Below are 18,469 nucleotides of genomic sequence, written 5' to 3' on the forward strand. Positions count from 1 at the left end.
ACCTTCTGCAGGGGTTAAGTGACATGGAGTGAGAATTCGATTAAAAACAGATTGTGAAAGAAGAATAAAGAGAGATGAGGAGGTGGACAGATCAACAACAATATGTGCTGTAATATCAAGTGGGTTACAGATTTTGGGTTACAGAAACATTTTTATTTCTTAACTTTGTTTCCAGCGATGTGCCTCTGCCTGAAGAAGTTTTACATGTGTGTGTGTAAAATATATTATTAAATTATGTTTTTTCACATTACAGGGCTTCATTATATGCATGAAAACATTACACCACAGAGCTGATTTTACCCACAAGCCACAAACTTTTATTTTTTATCTTTAAAATATACATATACATCATCTGATTTTAAATACCCCACTCCACATTACCCCCCCTCCCTTTCCCAGCCACACTTCATCCCTCCAGAAGAAAAATAACACACAGGCCTCTCAGTGTGCAGCATATCACACACGCACTCGTTTTTTCTTGGTTAGGATGTTAAATAAAACACTACCACTTGGGCCCTGCAGGAGGCGCCGACGCTACAAGAGCCTGGACTCTGACTGCTGAGTTTGTGACAATGAGTGTGTCATTTCATGCAGTAGAATCAGATGCAATTCAGGTTCAAACACTGTCTGAGAGGGAAAATGTTCAAGCAATGAGAATTTTGTGGCTAACATGGGTTTTGTGTCATAACAGAGTCAGCGTCACAGTTTAAAGGCCTTGTTCATGTTCATATGAGAATAAAATGGGGTTGTGGAACATGCTGTAAAACTCAGTCTGTGCAAATTCTCAGAGTTTAGATTTTTTTTGGTAAAATTTCGGAGTTCTGATTCAATTCATTTTCGTAGTTTCGTGTTTCAATTCATCACTATAGCTTTAAGAAACCCACATTTTTCTACTGTAACTGAATAGAAAATTCTGTTCGCTAAACCACAGTCAATAAAGTGGAGCAGATGAGAGTGATATCTCACTTCTTCACACTCACTCGGCTAAATTATTAGCTTCTGCACTGCTATTTAAAGCCCTTTGTTTGTGTCACAAAACTAAAATTCACCCTGAAGGTGGCAGCAATCCCTGAAACTATAAAGGCAAAAAGGTCAAAAACACAGAATTCACTAAAGACTAACGAGGAAAAGTCCAAATTGTTTACCGTTTACTGACTCATGGAAAATTCATCTTTTCTTTTTCCCCCCCGACAGCCACCTCAACACAAAGGGTTTAACCTGTTTGCTCAGCTGGAAAATGAACTGTTGCTGTTTGTTGAAATGGTAACGAAAACAAACAGCCATGAGGAAAAATAACTCAAGAACTGAACTGTAATCAGACATAGATCATGGTGACAGCACTGCCCAGCCTGTAGAGGGAAGCCAGTGCACACTGGGGCTTCAGTGAAGGTGTGAAACAGTACAGGTGTGTGTGTTGGAAGCTGAAACTCAAACTCCGCCTGCTAGGTGACAAATGTGCTGTCATGTTGGTGGCATGGTGTGTTGATTAGACACCACAGTTTCTATGTAAAAGGTCTACTAAAGCATTTCCTGACTTAGTCCAGTTTTGTAGCATTCTGCTCTCCTGTACAGTCTGTTAATGTTAACATGGTTAGTTTAAACGTCCTTCTCTCCGTCTGCACTCCTGTAAAGATCCCGATCCCGTTTCCACTCCGTACACATTCCTCAGTTAATTGAGTTCCTCCTCTAAATCCTCTCTGGTAAGCGAGTGCCCCGTTACCTTACAGTCGACCCAAAATCAGTCTGTAGGTCAGGTCTCAAATCCAATCCAGTCTCTCTGCATGCCTTCTTCTTCCACTTCTATGATCCAACACCCAATCCAAACAGGTCATATACCTGGCCACACCCACCCATAGTCTCCAGTGGGCAGGGCTTAGGCAGTGCAGACATCCTGTCTAGGGGAAAACTCTTCATTCACAAAGCTACAACTGCAGAGAATCCATCGTTCTGATGTGTGCAAATGTGTGCGCGAGTGTGTGTGTGTGTGTGTGCACATGTATGTTCAAGATCACATGTGGTTCTGCTGTTCTTAAGTCAGAATGCTTTATTGATCATTTTCTAATCCTATAAGTCTATCCTGCAGGTTGTCAGGGTCACACCCGCGGAGAGTATTTGGGGTTTCTTGGCACCTCGGTAAAGGACTTGAGTTCGTAAGGAATCCCTGTGTCCACCTCAATGGATTTGCGGGAAAATAGCAGCCGGATATCGTTGTGCAAGTAGATCTTTCCAGATTTGGAACTCTGGAATCTGAGAGAGTGAGAGAGAGAGAGAGAGAGATTAAGGTTAATGACTTGCTGAACACTAACCCCAAACATTTGCATTAGCTCTTCAGGCAGAAAATCAGACCTAAGGTGTATCAGGTAGCATAGAATCTTCTTCCGATCAGAGATAGAGCTTTCTGTTCCTGCCCCTGACTCCACCTCTTCTTCCACAGGCACCAGAAAGATTCGATGGCGCAGGAAGGTCATGTGATTGACAGGCATGTCCCCAAAGTTGTAAGTCACCAGGAACATCTTCACCACAGTCTTATTGGGGTTGAATAAGGTCTGAAGATCAAACACACAGGAAGAATAAAAACATACTGTATATAGAGACAGGCTAAGAGAGAGAGGTTTATTTGATTCTCAGTGACTCACCACTTGAATGGTCCCTGCTTTAGGTACACTGTATCCTTTCTTTCCCAGGGGCTCCAGTGAGATCACACCCTGATACACAACAGACAGCAGATCAGCCAACAAGCGCAACGGCGTAGTATAACACACGCAGACACAGACACAGACGGACGTACACGCAGACACGGACGGACGTACACACAGACAGACACGGACGGACGTACACACAGACAGACACGGACGGACGTACACACAGACAGACACGGACGGACGTACACACAGACAGACACGGACGGACGTACACACAGACAGACACGGACGGACGTACACACAGACAGACACGGACGGACGTACACACAGACAGACACGGACGGTTGAACAGGTTCAAACACACATATGGACAGACGCGCGTGTGGACAGACGTGCACAGGCACAGGTGGACAGACAGACACAGACACACACACAAGTTACCAAGAAGGGCGAGGGTGCGCTGTGCTCTGACGTGTCGTAGTAGGTCACCTGTACGGGTAATGTGGCGTGTTTGGGGCAGTACGAACCGCTCGCCCCGATCTCAGCCGTGAAACCCTCAATGTGTCCTGACGGAGAGAACCGACCTTTCAGGATCGACTCCTGCATATGCACACACACACACACACACACACAAACCCCATATCCATTTTGTCCTAGTATTTGTGACTTGTTTGTGACTAAATTGATACAAAGTCTGAAAGTTTCAGCTCATAAATACCTCGAAGTTCCCCAGGAGTGACCTGCTAACGGCCAACGATGAACAGGACGAGCGACTGGTGTCAGTGCGTCTGCCACTGCGAAGCTGACGACTAAAGACAAACCATAATCCACACAGATGTTAAAAGTGGGCCAGATAGTGTGTGTTAAGGTAAATTAAGTATGTGAGAGTTGTGAGAGTGTTGTGCTCACGATTTGAGGCGTGCGCTGGTCTTTAGCCTCCGGGACGATCTGGAAAACTCAGTAGAGCCCTGAGTGAGGAGAAGAGACCGGACAGGAAGTCATGGTAACAATGAAACTAGCATTACAGTAAACTTTGTGACTATTCAGGATTTTTCTTGTTTATTTATTCTGGCAGGGTTCCTTAAATGAGTTAGCTGGCTGGTGTTAGCATTGTGGACATTCACAAACATTTCTAAAGATCATCCTCTTAGAAATCCTGTCAGGTTAGCTCACTTTAGCTCACTGACTAGCATTATTTAGCAAGAGCAGTGAAGGTCCGGAACATCTGATCCTCTCTGTAATCCTGTCAGGTTAGTATAACATTTATAATATGGCTTAATGTTAGCTAACTGGCTAGTAACTAGTAAGAACTTCACTAGTAAGTGAAATTCAGTACATTTCTGAATCTGATCCTCCCAGAAATCCTGTCAGGTTAGATAATCTGAGTTAGCTGGCTAGTGTTCCAGTCTTAGCATTATGAGAGGTTTAGGAAATCCCTCTCAGGCCAGCATTAGCAGTGAAGATTAGTAAACATTTGATAAAAAAAAAAAAAAAAGATCCACTTAGAAATCCTATCCTCATGCCTGTGTGAGGGAACACGGAGTCTTTGTTTGTATGCATGTGCACTCGCCTCATTTATCACTCAGCAGGTTTCTTTTTTTGTAAACCTTACTGTGTGTGTGTGAGGGAACTTTGAGTGTAAATGTGTAAGTCACAATTGTAAGTGTGTGTACTTTGCCCTGCTCTCTGGCTATGGGCAGGAGGTGTGTCCAGTAGGGAGCAGCCTTGGAGTCGGTGCTGCGTCCTGGTGCCAATCCGATCCCTGGGGTCAGTGCCAGACGGCAGCGTTTGGAGGTCGAGGGTCCTTCATCCTCTGAGCAGGAGTCTCCGATGTCACTGAACGACAGCAGCCTCTTCTTCTTCACCTCAGTGCTCCGGTCTGACCAGCTTGACCCGTTGGAACAGGAAGGGGGCGATGGGGAGTGAGGCGGTCTTTCTGAAGGGGGTGGTGTCTTTTCAAGCTCTACACCCCACTCTACAGCTTCAGTGGGGGTTAAGGGTGGATGCAAAGGCTGTGAAGGCTCCAGAGGGGTAGTAGGAAGTGCATGAGGGTCTACCATAGGGGGCGATTTGGGTGACAGTGGAGCAAAAGCATCTTTTACGGGGAGAGGTGGAAGTAATGGGGTGGAGCCTCTTCCACACAGCACTTCCCCTTCCGTTATTTCATCTTCCTCTTCGCCCTCTTCCTCATCCTGAAGGAGGCGCTTTGGGGCGACGACGGGGCCTGACGCTTCCTCTAATCCACGCTTCGTTCCTCCTTTAAACCCTCCTCTCTGGGAAAAGATGGAGAGCTGATAAACCTTCTGCAGCCGCAGTTCTTCCTGGTTCAATGGTCTTGGCTGGGGGTCAAAGGTCACTTGTGGGTCGCTGGGCGGCATCAGGTCCCCAGCCTGAGCCTCCTTCCGAACCAGCTCCACGTGGATATGACGCATGGCAACGGCTGTTCTTATAATTTATGTATATATATATTTCTTTTTAAAAAGTTCTAAAGTTCAACAGAGCGACAAAATGAACTGGACGTATTTCTAAATCCCAGAGGTCCGTCTTAAGATCGGCATACTACATTTCCCATAATGCCTCGCAGACCACCACCTGAAAGACATCAGTGGAGAACAAGAACAACATGTAAACAACAATGAAATCAACTGTAATACTTACACATTTAACTTCAGTTCCCATAATCACTCCTGCAAGAGCACTGACTGCTGGCATTAAAGACAAATAAGCAGTTTGGATTTGCATCTTTTAAAATCTGGGCCATGGTTAAACAATCTCAGGGATTTGATCATGCTGAAGTGACTATCCCTATAATGTGGTGAATAACAGCAAAGGAGTGAGGAAGGTAAAGAATATAAATAATTCGATCGGACATAAAAAAATAAAATAAATCAGATCATGCAGGTGGATAACGGACCTAATGAAGCAGACACATGGCTGTTTACTTCACTTCCACATTCTCACATTCCCTCGTTCCTAACTCCCACGTTTCGCCCTATGAGCTGCTCCCAGTCTGATTCCTGACCACCACAGGCAGATCGACAACTACATGCAGCAATACGCCTTTCACGCAGCTGATGAAGTGATGCAATGGAGTCCAGCCTTGTGTAATGCCTCTGTATGCGTGTGTGTGACATCAGCAATATCAAAATATAGCACCATTTTACAGCTTCTGTTCTGGTTGTTCCTCAATAACTGAGCAGTTTCTACTTCCATTTAATAGTCAAACTGCTGTGGTATACAACCACTGGGGATAGTGGAGTTATCGGGACATAATCTGTAACTGTGCTTCATCCCCCTGTCTCTCTGACTGTTCTGTAACAGCAGCACATGGAGATGATCAGCTGTGTGAGAGAATCTGCTTACACATTCGCCCACTCTTTTTCCACAGTATCAAGGTTCTTCCACGTCCATCCGTGTTGACCTTTGCCCTCTGAACCTGAGCCTAGCCCCTGAGTTCGCCCATCTCCGACACTGCTTGTGTGACGAAACAACAGCATTCCTACTCAGAAAGAGAACAAAGGCCTAGACAGAGAGAAAGACAGAGAGAAAGAGAGTTTATTAGTTTAAATGATAATTAGTGTCACTAGTTAATAAACACACAACGATCCGTTTTCTCACCAAAGGGGCGGAGGGTCAGTGAAGCGATGACCAAAAACAGATAATGTCTACCCTCAGGCTCCGCCCAGACAAGGCCAGTGGCCAATCACGCTCCTCCGGGGCTCCTGACGGGTCGCTCGATGGCTGCATCCTGAGCAGGTCATTCCAGAGACTTCGACCTGTCAATCACAACAACAGGAGGATTTTCTTAACACAGCAGATTTGACTTAACACAGCAGGTTAGGACACGCCCCCTTTTCAGACCCGTGCATTTCCTGTGGTGCAGATGACCTTAGCGCACGCTTAATAAGACACGTGGTAATATTTATTTTATCTATTTCCTCTTCTGGCCAATCGGCTGACCTCCACATTGGTCATAACATTTTTAGGAGCAAACACACACACACACACACACACACACATACACAAGTATACAACGATGATCTCTAGGACCTGAGAAACCGTAATGTTTACAGGTTCTAGACCCATACTTTAAATAACTGCACTATACCACACACACACATTTTATAATTGTTTATTACTCCTATTGAATACAATGTACTAGGCTGAAGGAGTGTGCGTGTGTGTGCGTGTGTGTGTGTGAGACAGATGCCTGGGCATCAGGAGATAGGTGTGGGTGTGTATTTATAGGTTTGGTGAAATGTCAGTTTTGTCTTTTGTCTGCATTAATACACACCAGGACGTGATGTAATGAGGTGAATAAGACATATAAACAAACACATCTTACACACTTTAGCTTCAAAAGGATGAATCAGCAGAAGCATTAGACCTCGTCACACACGGGAACATGTACATACACTAGAGTGATGTGAAGATCACTAAAAAGATCAGGTTCTCTTTAACACCATCCACACACAGTGGAAGACATGCTACATCTGCAACCTAATATCAAGTCCATGAACAGGAAGTAAGGCTTCTGACTTCACATGCTTGGTGCTGGGTAATGATGTGATAACTGTTTTAAAGAATAGATTGTTCTGCACAGTAGGTCAGAGAATGGACTGTGGAAGGATAAACATTTGGGTGAGATGGTCGACTAACAGAGGCGACAGAGCTGCAGCCATTCTGGGCACTCGTTCTAAAAAAGAAAGTGCAGAGTGGACTCTGAACCTAAGACGGGTCAATTACGGCTGATATCACTCTCACACACACGCGCAACTCAGCACAGGTTTAGGAAAGTGATCCACAGTGGATCTCAAGCTAATCGCAGACTGTAGAGTGTTACTGAACTGGGCATAGGTCAAAGGTCAAAGAAAGCTTAGGAGCTCAACCTGGATATACAGGTTATATCAGATCAGGTCAGGTGACTGTCATTCAGAACACAATCAGCTGTCAGGACCAGCATGGAACACACACACACAGGGTGTCACTGAGGACAGTGTCTCTATGCTTATCTGCATGCAGGGCTGCAGGACGTGGGTTTATCTGGTGCAGCAGACACACACACACACACACACACGTGTGTGACGTCATGTTCATTCTCTCATCACACACTCCACCATGCACAAATGAACCAGAAGGAGCAGGATCCAGCTTGAAGGCAGGATCCAATTAAATCTGGCTTGAAAACAGTCTTAACCTTAACAATATGCAATTTCTACTCATTCTACAAACTTAACACTTTTCAGATCAGATTTTACACACAGAAATATGTAACTATTAATTCATTCCATCATTCATTGGAGGTGAAAGAAGGAAACCAGAGGAACCCAGAGAGAACTCGAGCTCAGGATAAAACCAGGAATCAAGCTGTGACATGGTAGAGACATCTGTTTACTGAATTAGATCCTAATCAGACTCTTCCCCAATCATCATATGTGATATGATACCACTGTGAGGACGGAGTTGTCAAACACACTGTTACACGTTCGCATAGGATCAGACATCATGCTGTAGCAGATCAGATTGGGGAACACATGTGATCTAACCTTATCTGTTCAGTGGATCAGGACAATAAAAAACCTGACTCCACACACACACACACACACACACACACATTCATGAGTCTATAGCTTCATAAACCACACAGTAAAGACAATTTTATTCTAGTAGAGTGAGAGCGAGCTGTGTATGTGTGTGAGAGCATTTATGACCACAATAACTCCTTACTTACCTTTGCAACTCCCCTCCTCTCCTCTTTCTCTCTGTTTATTCCTCTCAGTCTGTCCGTCTTGCTGGTGGGTAGATAAGAGAGAGAGAGAGATATTGACTAGGGGGTATGTACAAAGGGTATAAGAAAAGACCACAAAAAATAAGATTACACTGTAGTGAATCAGTGTGTTTATGCTCACACACACACACACACACACACACATACATGTTCTGTCCATTTCTCACACACTCTCAACTCCCCTCCTCTCTCCGAACACAATGAGTTCAGTTCACACACTCGGTCACTCTCTCTCTCTGTCAGCATTCAACATGTGGGAGGAGTTTTAACAATCCCAGGCATCTGATTGGGCAGTGTAAAAGGGGCCCTGGTGCTATGGTATAACCCCCCACCCCACTCTCTCACACGTTCTAGTCCCACCCACCTGTTGGTTTGCCCAGGGTGTGTTCACTTATGCTGATTTTGTGTGTGTGTGTCTATGGGGCGTGGGGTGGTGGTGGGATTGTTTGGGCATACCATAGCCGGCAGTTCTTGCTGCCCAGGAGATACCCAGCATGAGCTCGCACACACACACTTTTCATATGAGTCAAATACAGGTGGAGAGTTTCACAGCTGTGTGCGTGTATGTGTTTTGGAAAGAGGAACTTCACAGCTGAGCAGATACGTCAGAGAATGAGAGCTGTCAACCCGGAATTCCTGTGTGTGTGCACGCATGTGTGTGCATGCAAGAGCACACACACACACACACACACACACACACATGCACACACAGAGGTGGAAGTTTGAGATTTCTATATACTTGATGAATTGTGAGGAAAGGGAATTGAATGCCTGTGTGTGTGAGAGAGAGATATCTGTGAGAGACATATGTGAGAGAGAGAGAGAGAGAGAGAGAGAGAGAGAGAGAGAGAGAGAAGGTAGTAAGAAAACCTCACACACACACACACAAACATATATACACACACACTTCCCCTTTAAGAGCCAACACTGTGCCCATATAAGGTGAACAAGGGGGCGTGGCTAGAAACACAGTCCAGACCCCATTAGGCCAAGAAAATGTATGTGCGTGTGTGTATGTGTGTGTATGATAGTGTTTGTTGTCAGTGCTGCAGGAAGATGAGCAGAACATTCCAGAAGACTGTGTACATTATTAAAAGTAGTTCATTTAATCTCTTTCTCCCACACACTCTTTTTCTCTCTCTCATTCTGTCTGACTCGCCCTTTTTCCAGACATCTCTGACTTATTCCACACCTCTCTCAGTCATTACGTCCATCTCTCCCTCCTTCCCTCTGTCACTCCTCATCCTGTACATTTTTTCTAAAGTTTCTGTGTCTCTGTCTCTATTCATTCTTTGTACAAGAACAGCTTTTAATCTTGTCACACAGACAGACAGACAGACACACACACAGGAAGCAGAGTTGACACGGTTACTGTGTGTTTTCATCAGTCAGCGAAATAACATTTGTGTGTGATTTTAGTGCATCTATACAAAACGTCCCTATGGGGTCTCATTTCAGTTTCCACACTAAAAACACACATACAGTTTTAAAGTTCCCTGTGTACAGTATATACACCTGAAGGCTTGTGAGGGGGATGTGAGCGTGTTGCTGCTTAGTGTTTAATAAAAATTATCTGTGTTCACATAAAAGATTTGTTTGTTTGCTGAGGGAATTAAAGTTATATAATGCTAGTCACTTCTATATTTTGGCTTTGCTGTACACGAGAAATGAAACACTTCCTGCTGTTCTCTGATGATAATGAGACAGGGAGTAGAGTCAAGCTCTCTTTTCCTGCTACAGCACGTCCCCACCTGTTTTATTCCTCTTATACCACCACAACTGACCAACTATTACTCTTCTTTATTCCTTAACGAACCAGTTCGTTTACAACTGTTCCTGATTCAGTGTTTAAATTCTTAATCAAACAAGTTTCCTATGTAGTGAAGTCTAGTTTGAATGAACTGAAGAGTCGATGGCGGGTCAAGCAGTTAAGGCTCCAAGTTGGGATATATGAAGAAAAGAATCTCACTCATATGCTGTAATGTGTGCGTGACAAATAAAGGTTTCTATTGTATTTTAGAAATGTGGAGGCGAGAGGGAGGAAATATTTACATCCCTGTACACTTAGCACCTTCACAACTCTGAGATATTCATCACGACAATGACGAGCACAGATAATAGCTGCAGGAGTGTGTTAGCTCCCTGTGTTGGTGTGCGTGTTCAGTCTTGCAGGCAGCTAAAGGAGACCTCGGGAAATCACACGCTTCTAATATGATCCTGTCCTCACTCATGCCTCACAACAAGAGGCAAGTTCTTCCAGAATTTTGAATAATATTTCCCACTTTATTACAGTCAGTGTTTGCATAAACTATAGACAGTGAAGAAGCCTGTGGGGATATGAGAAGTGCTTCGTTTATTCTGCACTCATCCCTGATATACACACGAGGACTGTGGAGGCCATGAAGTCAAGTTTCAGCTGTCAGAGGCAACTTTAACTTCACACTACTGCCTTTATCATGATGGAAGACTTAGACAACAATAATACCCACAAAATCTTTCCAATGGCTGAGCACTGACCAGAGCTCAGTTCCTGAGGGTTTACAGGAGGCTTGGACTGTCCAGGCTGATCAGCTATTATGATGATCTACTACAGTAAAATAGATCTATAGCTGAACATAGCACTGAACTGGGATTTTGTGTTTTGCCAAATAAAAGCCCATAAACTGACTCCAGGTCAGTGTTCAGCTCTGCTGCAGCTGTCATGCTGATCTTGGACCTAGGACCAGTCTATGCCACCAAATCCTCCTAAAATAATAAACATTTTGAAATCCAGGAGCTGATCCAGGGATTGAATCGTTGTTTTCTTCAACCCCTGACCAAAGTCTGTGCTGATCTGAGAACAGACTTATAAACCAAGCTCTCAGTAAATAACAATAATCCAGATCAGAACTTAAGTGTTCAGTTGGGTGTAGTTATTCTACAGAACATCTGATCTCGGATCAGTTTTCACCGGCCATCTCAGAGGAAACCTTAAATGGCTTCAAAGTGAACTGTTCTGGAATCAGCTCCATTTGGTGACACACTGACAGAGTTTCTGAGCAATTTAAGGGGACAGAGACGTTAGGTGTATACACACACACACACACACACACACACACACACACACACATCACCAGAAGGCCTACAGAAGGTCAGTAGTGTGTGTGTCTGTGTGTGTGTGTGTGTGTGTGTGTGAGCATGCATGGAAACCACTGACTCAAAGGACAAGAGCAGAGGAGCAAAGCAGCACAATCACAATTCAGATCAGGCAGAGAAGGAGGAAGATAAGATAAGACAAACAGCGTAAGAAGAAAATGAAGACAAGAGTAAGAACAGAACAGCCAGAGGACAGAAAAGATGCCCGGTCATGTTCCGGGTCTCAGCTACTGCCGAGGACATGTCCAGACACACACACACACGATTACATTTAAGTGCAATTATGTCCAGAGACAACCTCTTCACAAACAGCTCTGTGGTGCCTCAATGACCACAAGGTTCTGAGGTCAAATCTCACCACTGCAAAATAAACACGATCACGTTACAATCCCCAACACACCTCACTGTCCTTCACGTGTCAGTAATGCTGTTTCCTGCACGGTCAGCTTATAACACTGCCATTTATTTATTGCAGTCTTCAGGTTACTGATCAGGAGGGTGTGAGCTCAAACCACAGCAGCACTGCAACCCCACTGCACCACATCCCACTGAGAGAAAGCTGATTTCTCGCTACACTAATGATGTAACACACCGTACTGCAATCAGATTACAACATACAGTATGAGTGACTGAGTGAAACATGTCCATGGATCTGCAGCCTCAAAAAGCACAATGTCTGGAAAATATAAATTTTTAATATATACATATATATAAAACCCCTGAGACAGTCACCCAGGAGTTCCCATCCCACTGCCTCGCCAAGCCTCGTCTCTGGGAGTTCTTCTTCGTGCAACAGGGATCTAAATTTAAAGTGACATCCTGATTTCTGTCAAGCTGCTTGTTGCATAATGTGTGTTTACAGAAATCTGGACTGGAGCCTCCTCTCTGTTGGATCATCATGTGTGCGTCATACATAGTGTGCTGTAACTTAATCATCTATTACTTTAGTGCTGTAAAAGGTGCATCAGCAGGTCTTCAGATCCAATATCATGCCTACAAATTATTTTAAAAAGGTTTAAACTTGACACCACCTCAGTGCTGAACAAACAAAAGTACACTTTGCTGCATTTATTTTAAAGAATGCACCCGTACTTGCTCCAGTGATACTGTCATGCATGTCTCACACCCCTGTCTCACACCCTGTCTGTATCTGGTTATCTGTCTGTAGCTACACAGGTGTGACGTCTGCAGCATAGCTGGTTCTGACACCATCACGGACACAGCCCGTTTCTCCCACCACAGCCTCCCAGACGGCTTTAAAAGCTCTGTGTGGTTGAGTCCCGGTTTGATAATGAGCGGCGTGCGGTTCAGAGAGGACACTGTGCATTCCTAATGACCCCCGACTCGGCTGGCTCCCCAACCTGTGTGTGCCATTCAACACGCGCATTCAATCAAAAAACCAAACCCTCCGCAAGCCCATGGTGCCTTCTCTATCATTCTCTGCTAGTCTCATTGTCTCTCAGTCTGTCTGTGTCTGTCTGATTGTGTGTATGTGCATGTGTGTGTGTGTGTGTGTGTCTCGCTTTCTCTCTCTACATGCATGTAAGTACATGATTAAGATGCAGGTGAAATTGCTTATGCAGTCTAACATTTTGCACAAATCTCTAGAACAGAAACTCTTTTATTAAAGTCCAAGAGGGGCCTCCCTCTCTCTCTCGCTCCCTCTTTCTTTTTTTCTCTCTTGCTCCCTCTTTCTCCCTTAGTGTACAAAGAAAGAGCAAATGCAAAAACAAGAACAAACACACAAATAAAATACAAAAGAGAATGACATAGAAAGCACAAGGCTGGACAATACACACATTGGCCTTCAGGTTGTCCAGAACAGCATGAATCGCGCGCACACACACACACACACATACACACACACACACACACACACACACACACACACACACACACACACACAAGGGTCTCATTAAAAAAAAAACAACACACACATCCTGAACAGATCAGGAGAGGAATGAAATGCCTGGATGGGCGTGCACACACACACACACACACACACACACACACACACACACACACACACACACACACACGTCAGATCTCAGATTTACACCTACTGCAAAATCTAACTTCATCAAGAATCTGTGGGTTTGTTTCTGATTTTCTGATGTAGAAAATCAGAATCTGTGGCAGCAGATTGTTGTTACAGACGGATGTGTTGTTGGAGATCAGCAGTACAGGCGGTACAATTACTGTTACTCACCCTCGGGTTCAGTGTGTGAAGAAAACCATGATCATGGCAGGGGGAAGTCTCTTACAAAGCCAGCGTGTGTGTGTGTGTGTGTGTGTGTGTGTGTGTGTGTGCAGCAAGAAAACAGTTTGCTCTCCTCTTCTTTATTTTTAGTAACACGGATCAGATCAGATCCTCTCCAGTCTAAACACACCGACACTAAACCCGTCTCACCATTTTCACCTTCTCTAACACACCAGTACACAAACCTGACTCTCTATTAGCAACCGCAAATCTCAGCCTTTCTGCTCCTTTTTTTAGATCCACGTCCACCGCCACCCGGGCCTTGTATCTCTCTCTCTCTCTCTTTCTGTGTCCCTGTGTGTGTGTGTGTGTGTGTGTGTGTGTGTTCGAGCCTGTCTTATTTTTCTTAGCAGCCGTCGCCCATTAAAAACGAGCCTGTCCCTTTAAATAAGAACACTTCCGCGTTCAGCTGGAAAATGAGCACAGAGGCGGGACGAAAGAAACAGCTGAAGCGCTCTCATACACACGATTGGATGAGCCTCTCAGAGGCACAGCCAATAATCGCCCGGCTCTGAGAGCGTCATTTACATATGCTCGCGAACTGTAATTTATTCAAACGTCCACGCAACCGATTGGCTGCGCTGTTGGGTGACGTAGGGCGTAGCCACGTGCTGAGGAATGGAATGGAAAAGTGCACAAGAACTCTGAGAAATGATGATATGGGTGATTTGTTTAAGTAATACTAGTTATTACATTAAAATACATTTCTGCATTAGTTACGGATATATTTTACACACTCATACTCCGTGTTATCAGGGCTACTACCTGTCATACACGTCACTGTACGGGTTCAAAAGTATTGGCACCCCCACTGCCCAGGTTGGTTTGTACAAATACACAATACATCACTTCAAAAATGACTTATGTCCAGGGGTCCTGTTAACAAACTGTGCTTCTTTCTTTCTTTCTTTCTTTCTTTCTTTCTTTCTTTCTTTCTTTCTTTCTTTCTTTCTTTCTTTCTTTCTTTCTTTCTTTCTTTCTACCTGTATCTGTATTGCTGCCACACTTTGTACATTAACTATTTTCTGTAATTGGGTTCCAGTGTTGTACAAAAGTTTGAAGTGTAGAGTTGTGTAGAATTATGTAACGCAGAGTTTCCTCAAATACTTTAAAGACACAGACCTTTGAACTGTAAAAGTATGCACACACACACACACACACACACACACACACACACACACACACACACACACACACAAGCAAATCTTTAAAACAAATTCATTGTAATGAACATGCTCCAATTATTTGAATGTTATATTCATTATTGAAATGTGCAGAACAAAGTTTTAACAGGTTTTTATTCCTGAACTTCTGTGAATCATCAACACAACACCAAGCTGACATCAGATTTATAATTGGATTGCTTTTGAACCAGACAAGATTTTTTCTGTCTAATTTCTAGCTTTAGACTTTCTGATTCTTTTGGCAGATCAATTTTTTTCTAGAAATTTAGAAATGCTTAACTGATAGGAACAATTATTTCACACTTGAAGTGAGTAAAATAGTCCAGAAATAGCTTTAATATTCATATATTGGTTTATTGTAATGTTAAAACAGGAAATACATTTATTATAATGTTAAAACAGGAAGTACATTTGACTACAATTAAGATATTTTTACTGGTTAAGATGTTAAGGTCAGGTGGGTAAAGCATATTTTGCAGCAGTTATTCATCTTTTTTTGTGGAAGAAACTGATCTATTAATCGTTCTGCTTTTCTTCTCGTCCTTTCTTTCAGCCTGATTATCCTGCTGTAGCTCTGTGAGTTTGTGTGAGTCTTCCAGTCAATTTACTGTCATTTACAAATGACTTTATAATTACTTCATAAGCTGCTGATCAATGAAGGGAAGCTTCAAATCATAGTGATGTCATGAATGAACCTGTAATCCTGTGTGCTGTATTCACTTTAAACCGCTAGATGGCGGAAGAGCACACTGTAACTCAACACTGTATTAATATTAATATTAACATAATAATAATATAATAATTATTATTACAACAATTAGTACTTCTAATGAAAATTCTAATGTAAAAGCAGATGAGTTTTGTATAATAAATGCATGTTGCAAATTCTATAAAAGTTTACATTTATTTAGATTATTGTATAGTAGGATTGTGTTTTTTATTAGTGTTTTATTTTGTATCATTTTCCTTACTGGATATTTTTAAAGCCTATGTATTTTATGGCAAAACAAATGTTTTTTTATTATAATTTACTAACAAACAAACAAACAAACAAACAAACCTACAGCAGCCAGGTATATAACATAAACTTACACATTACACATAATATCTTATTTATATATTGCATTTCCACATGTAAAAAAACACATGCGGTAATAAAACTAAAAGAACAAGAAAAAATACAGTATTTATTTCTTTACTTTAATATGATAATGTATTATTTAAATGGTGTAAACACTATAAAAGTAAAAAACTGTAAGTTTCTATCATCTTTTACACGGCAGGTGCACGGATGCCTTCACCTGTGCGCATGAAAGTTAGTGATTGGTCCAGTAAACACCTAATCCTGCCCCTTTACCCAAAGCGGAGCAGCTGATAGGCTGTTGTCCCTGTCAGTAATTGTACCACCTCAGTGAGAGAGAGAGAGAGAGAGAGAGAGAGAGAGAGAGAGAGAGTGAGCGGCTCCGTGTCTTCATCATGAGCTCAGCTCACAGCAGGAGATTTCCTCCGAGCTCTGGACCACTTCAGGAAGCTGACACTCATGTCCGGATTATTAGTCACAGTCGGCTGAAAGTTTTTAAAGTTGTGTAATGAAGTGACCCGCCTAGTTTGAGGACATAAATCTCAGCCTGCGTTATGTCACTGCTTTGCGTCCGAGGTGAGTGAGTCACTGAGCCTGTCAGTGAGTCGGTTCTTCACACGGTTCAAACATGTAAAGTTTTGGCTTTTCATGATGTAACTCTTCTCACAAGGAAAATTCATACACACGTTTATTTTACAAATATTTTATCGTATTTACTTCAGGATAATCTATTGATTGCAGATTGATCGTTAAAAGCATGTAAACAATCATTTTTAAAAAATGATTGTCTCGAGCGACATAACGGTCATTAATTCAGATTGTTTTGTACTGATGCGCGACATGATTCTTTTGATGAATCGATTCATTGACACCTCTAACAAACAAATAAAATCTTTCGAAGCGATTAATAACGATTTGTTCATAATCTACAGAGCATTAGAAATTATCTAGAAATGCAGTTTGAATCGTATAACAGCCCTCGTGTTTGTTAAGCTAATATAATATTAGATTATTTAATATTACAGACAGAATGTGATGCTTTCTTGGTCTTATATGTGTCCTCACTTTGCTCTACAGCATGATACAGGTTTATTTTTGTGTTTAAACAGCAGTAGGTCTTGTTTTAGTTTAGTTCAGCTGATATATGCAGTAGACAGACAGGTCTAACAGATGTGTTTAATAGATTTGTGTGTAATAGATTCAGCTTGTTCTCAGTACATGAATCACATCATGAACAGATCTGAGAAAAGAAAGAAACGAATCAGTGCCATCTTTCTGTATTGGGTTAATAAATCATTCAGATTCAGGAAGTGCAAGAGCCAGATTCAGTTTTCATTTGGACACAGAGACACGATTTCAGCAACAAGCATAATTCATTCATTCATTCATTCATTCATTCATTCATTCATTCATTCATTCATTCATTCATTTGTTATTTAATTCATTCATTCATTCATTCAGTCATTTGTTCTTTCATTCATTCATTTGTTTGTTCATTCATTCGTTCCTTTGTTTGTTCGTTCATTCATTCATTCATTCATTCATTCATTCATTCATTCATTCATTCGTTTGTTCTTTCATTCATTCATCTGTTCTTTCATTCATTTGTTTGTTCATTCATTCAATTATTTATTCGTTCTTTCGTTTTTTTATTCATTAGTTTGTTTCTTTGTTTGTTCGTTCTTCGTTCTTTCTTTCTTTCATTCATTCGTTTGCTCTTTCATTCATTCATTCATTTGTTTGTTCATTCATTTATTCATTCATTTGTTTGTTCATTCATTAGTTTGTTTGATTGTTCATTCGTTCATTCATTCATTTATTCATTTGTTCATTTATTCATTCATTCGTTCATTCATTCATTCATTCATTCATTTGTTCATTCTTTCGTTCATTCGTCCATTCATTCATTCATTAATTCATTCATTCATTTGTTCATTCTTTTGTATATTCATTCATTCATTAGTGTGGCTCTGGATCTATCACAGGAACACTGTGTGAGGTTGGAAAACACCCTAGTGTTCTTGCAGGTCCATCACTGAGCCCTGTGCACAGACTCATTCACACCTCGGGGTACATGAGTAACGTACACTCTATGGCTGTGTTTTTGGGAGGTGTGAGGAATCCAGTCAATTCTGGGTAATTAATGGATCACTGGCTTATTTTGTATGTCGCCACCTAGCGTGAGGAGGTCAGTCATTCAGCGAGAGATTTAATGACACAGAGCTGGTGTGTGGTCTGTATTTTTCCTCCTGGCCTTTGATGTGGAACAGACATTAAAGTGGCACTCTGACATCTCGGTGGAATAAAGAGATATTTTGAGAACGACACACAAAAAGAACAAAAAGGCCTTGTGCTGCTTATTATTCTGTTTGGATGTAG

At 42.3% G+C, this 18,469-nt stretch overlaps 2 protein-coding genes across 6 annotated transcripts in view; one reads left to right on the forward strand and one right to left on the reverse strand.

Annotated features, from left to right (window-relative positions):
• Positions 1 to 576: 576 nt before the first annotated feature.
• On the reverse strand, positions 577 to 14,229 carry LOC113656771 (protein FAM214B). Of its 3 annotated transcripts, none has more exons than XM_027168161.2 (11): positions 14,011 to 14,229; positions 8,374 to 8,434; positions 6,261 to 6,418; positions 6,006 to 6,164; positions 4,316 to 5,234; positions 3,552 to 3,610; positions 3,361 to 3,451; positions 3,084 to 3,242; positions 2,637 to 2,705; positions 2,347 to 2,546; positions 577 to 2,247 (listed from the first exon to the last, which is right to left on the reverse strand). In XM_027168161.2, the coding sequence occupies exons 5-11, from the start codon at positions 5,072 to 5,074 to the stop codon at positions 2,094 to 2,096; spliced, it is 1,491 nt and encodes a 496-aa protein (XP_027023962.2). In that variant the 5' UTR covers positions 5,075 to 5,234; positions 6,006 to 6,164; positions 6,261 to 6,418; positions 8,374 to 8,434; positions 14,011 to 14,229; the 3' UTR covers positions 577 to 2,093. The 3 variants fall into 3 exon arrangements, with proteins under 3 accessions (XP_027023962.2, XP_047674294.1, XP_047674295.1); XM_047818338.1 differs by having other exon boundaries at positions 13,775 to 14,229; XM_047818339.1 differs by lacking the exon at positions 14,011 to 14,229 and adding an exon at positions 8,578 to 8,667.
• A 201-nt stretch (positions 14,230 to 14,430) lies between these two features.
• Positions 14,431 to 18,469, forward strand: part of LOC113656789 (protein unc-13 homolog B) — a 75,410-nt gene continuing 71,371 nt past the window's right edge. Inside the window, exon 1 of one of the 3 annotated variants that reach the window (XM_047818337.1) lies at positions 14,431 to 14,644. Coding sequence is in view for 2 of the 3 variants with exons in the window: in XM_047818335.1 (XP_047674291.1) it covers positions 16,645 to 16,666 (22 nt within the window). In the remaining variant the exon portion in view is untranslated. Of the gene's footprint in view, positions 14,645 to 16,263; positions 16,667 to 18,469 lie in introns of those variants that run through there. The other 2 variants (XM_047818335.1, XM_027168186.2) reach the window with 2 other exon arrangements.

Source organism: Tachysurus fulvidraco, chromosome 9, assembly GCF_022655615.1.
Source record: "Tachysurus fulvidraco isolate hzauxx_2018 chromosome 9, HZAU_PFXX_2.0, whole genome shotgun sequence".
In the NCBI taxonomy this organism is placed as follows: domain Eukaryota; kingdom Metazoa; phylum Chordata; class Actinopteri; order Siluriformes; family Bagridae; genus Tachysurus; species Tachysurus fulvidraco.

Bases quoted from the DNA above. Each gene is read 5' to 3' on its own strand.
- LOC113656771 (XM_027168161.2), bottom strand. From the start codon at position 5,074: ATGCGTCATATCCACGTGGAGCTGGTTCGGAAGGAGGCTCAGGCTGGG. The intron at 3,452-3,551 runs GTGAGCACAACA...GTTTGTCTTTAG, and splicing joins ACCAGCGCACGCCTCAAATC to TCGTCAGCTTCGCAGTGGCA. The intron at 2,706-3,083 runs GTAACTTGTGTG...GTTGTGTATCAG, and splicing joins GCGCACCCTCGCCCTTCTTG to GGTGTGATCTCACTGGAGCC.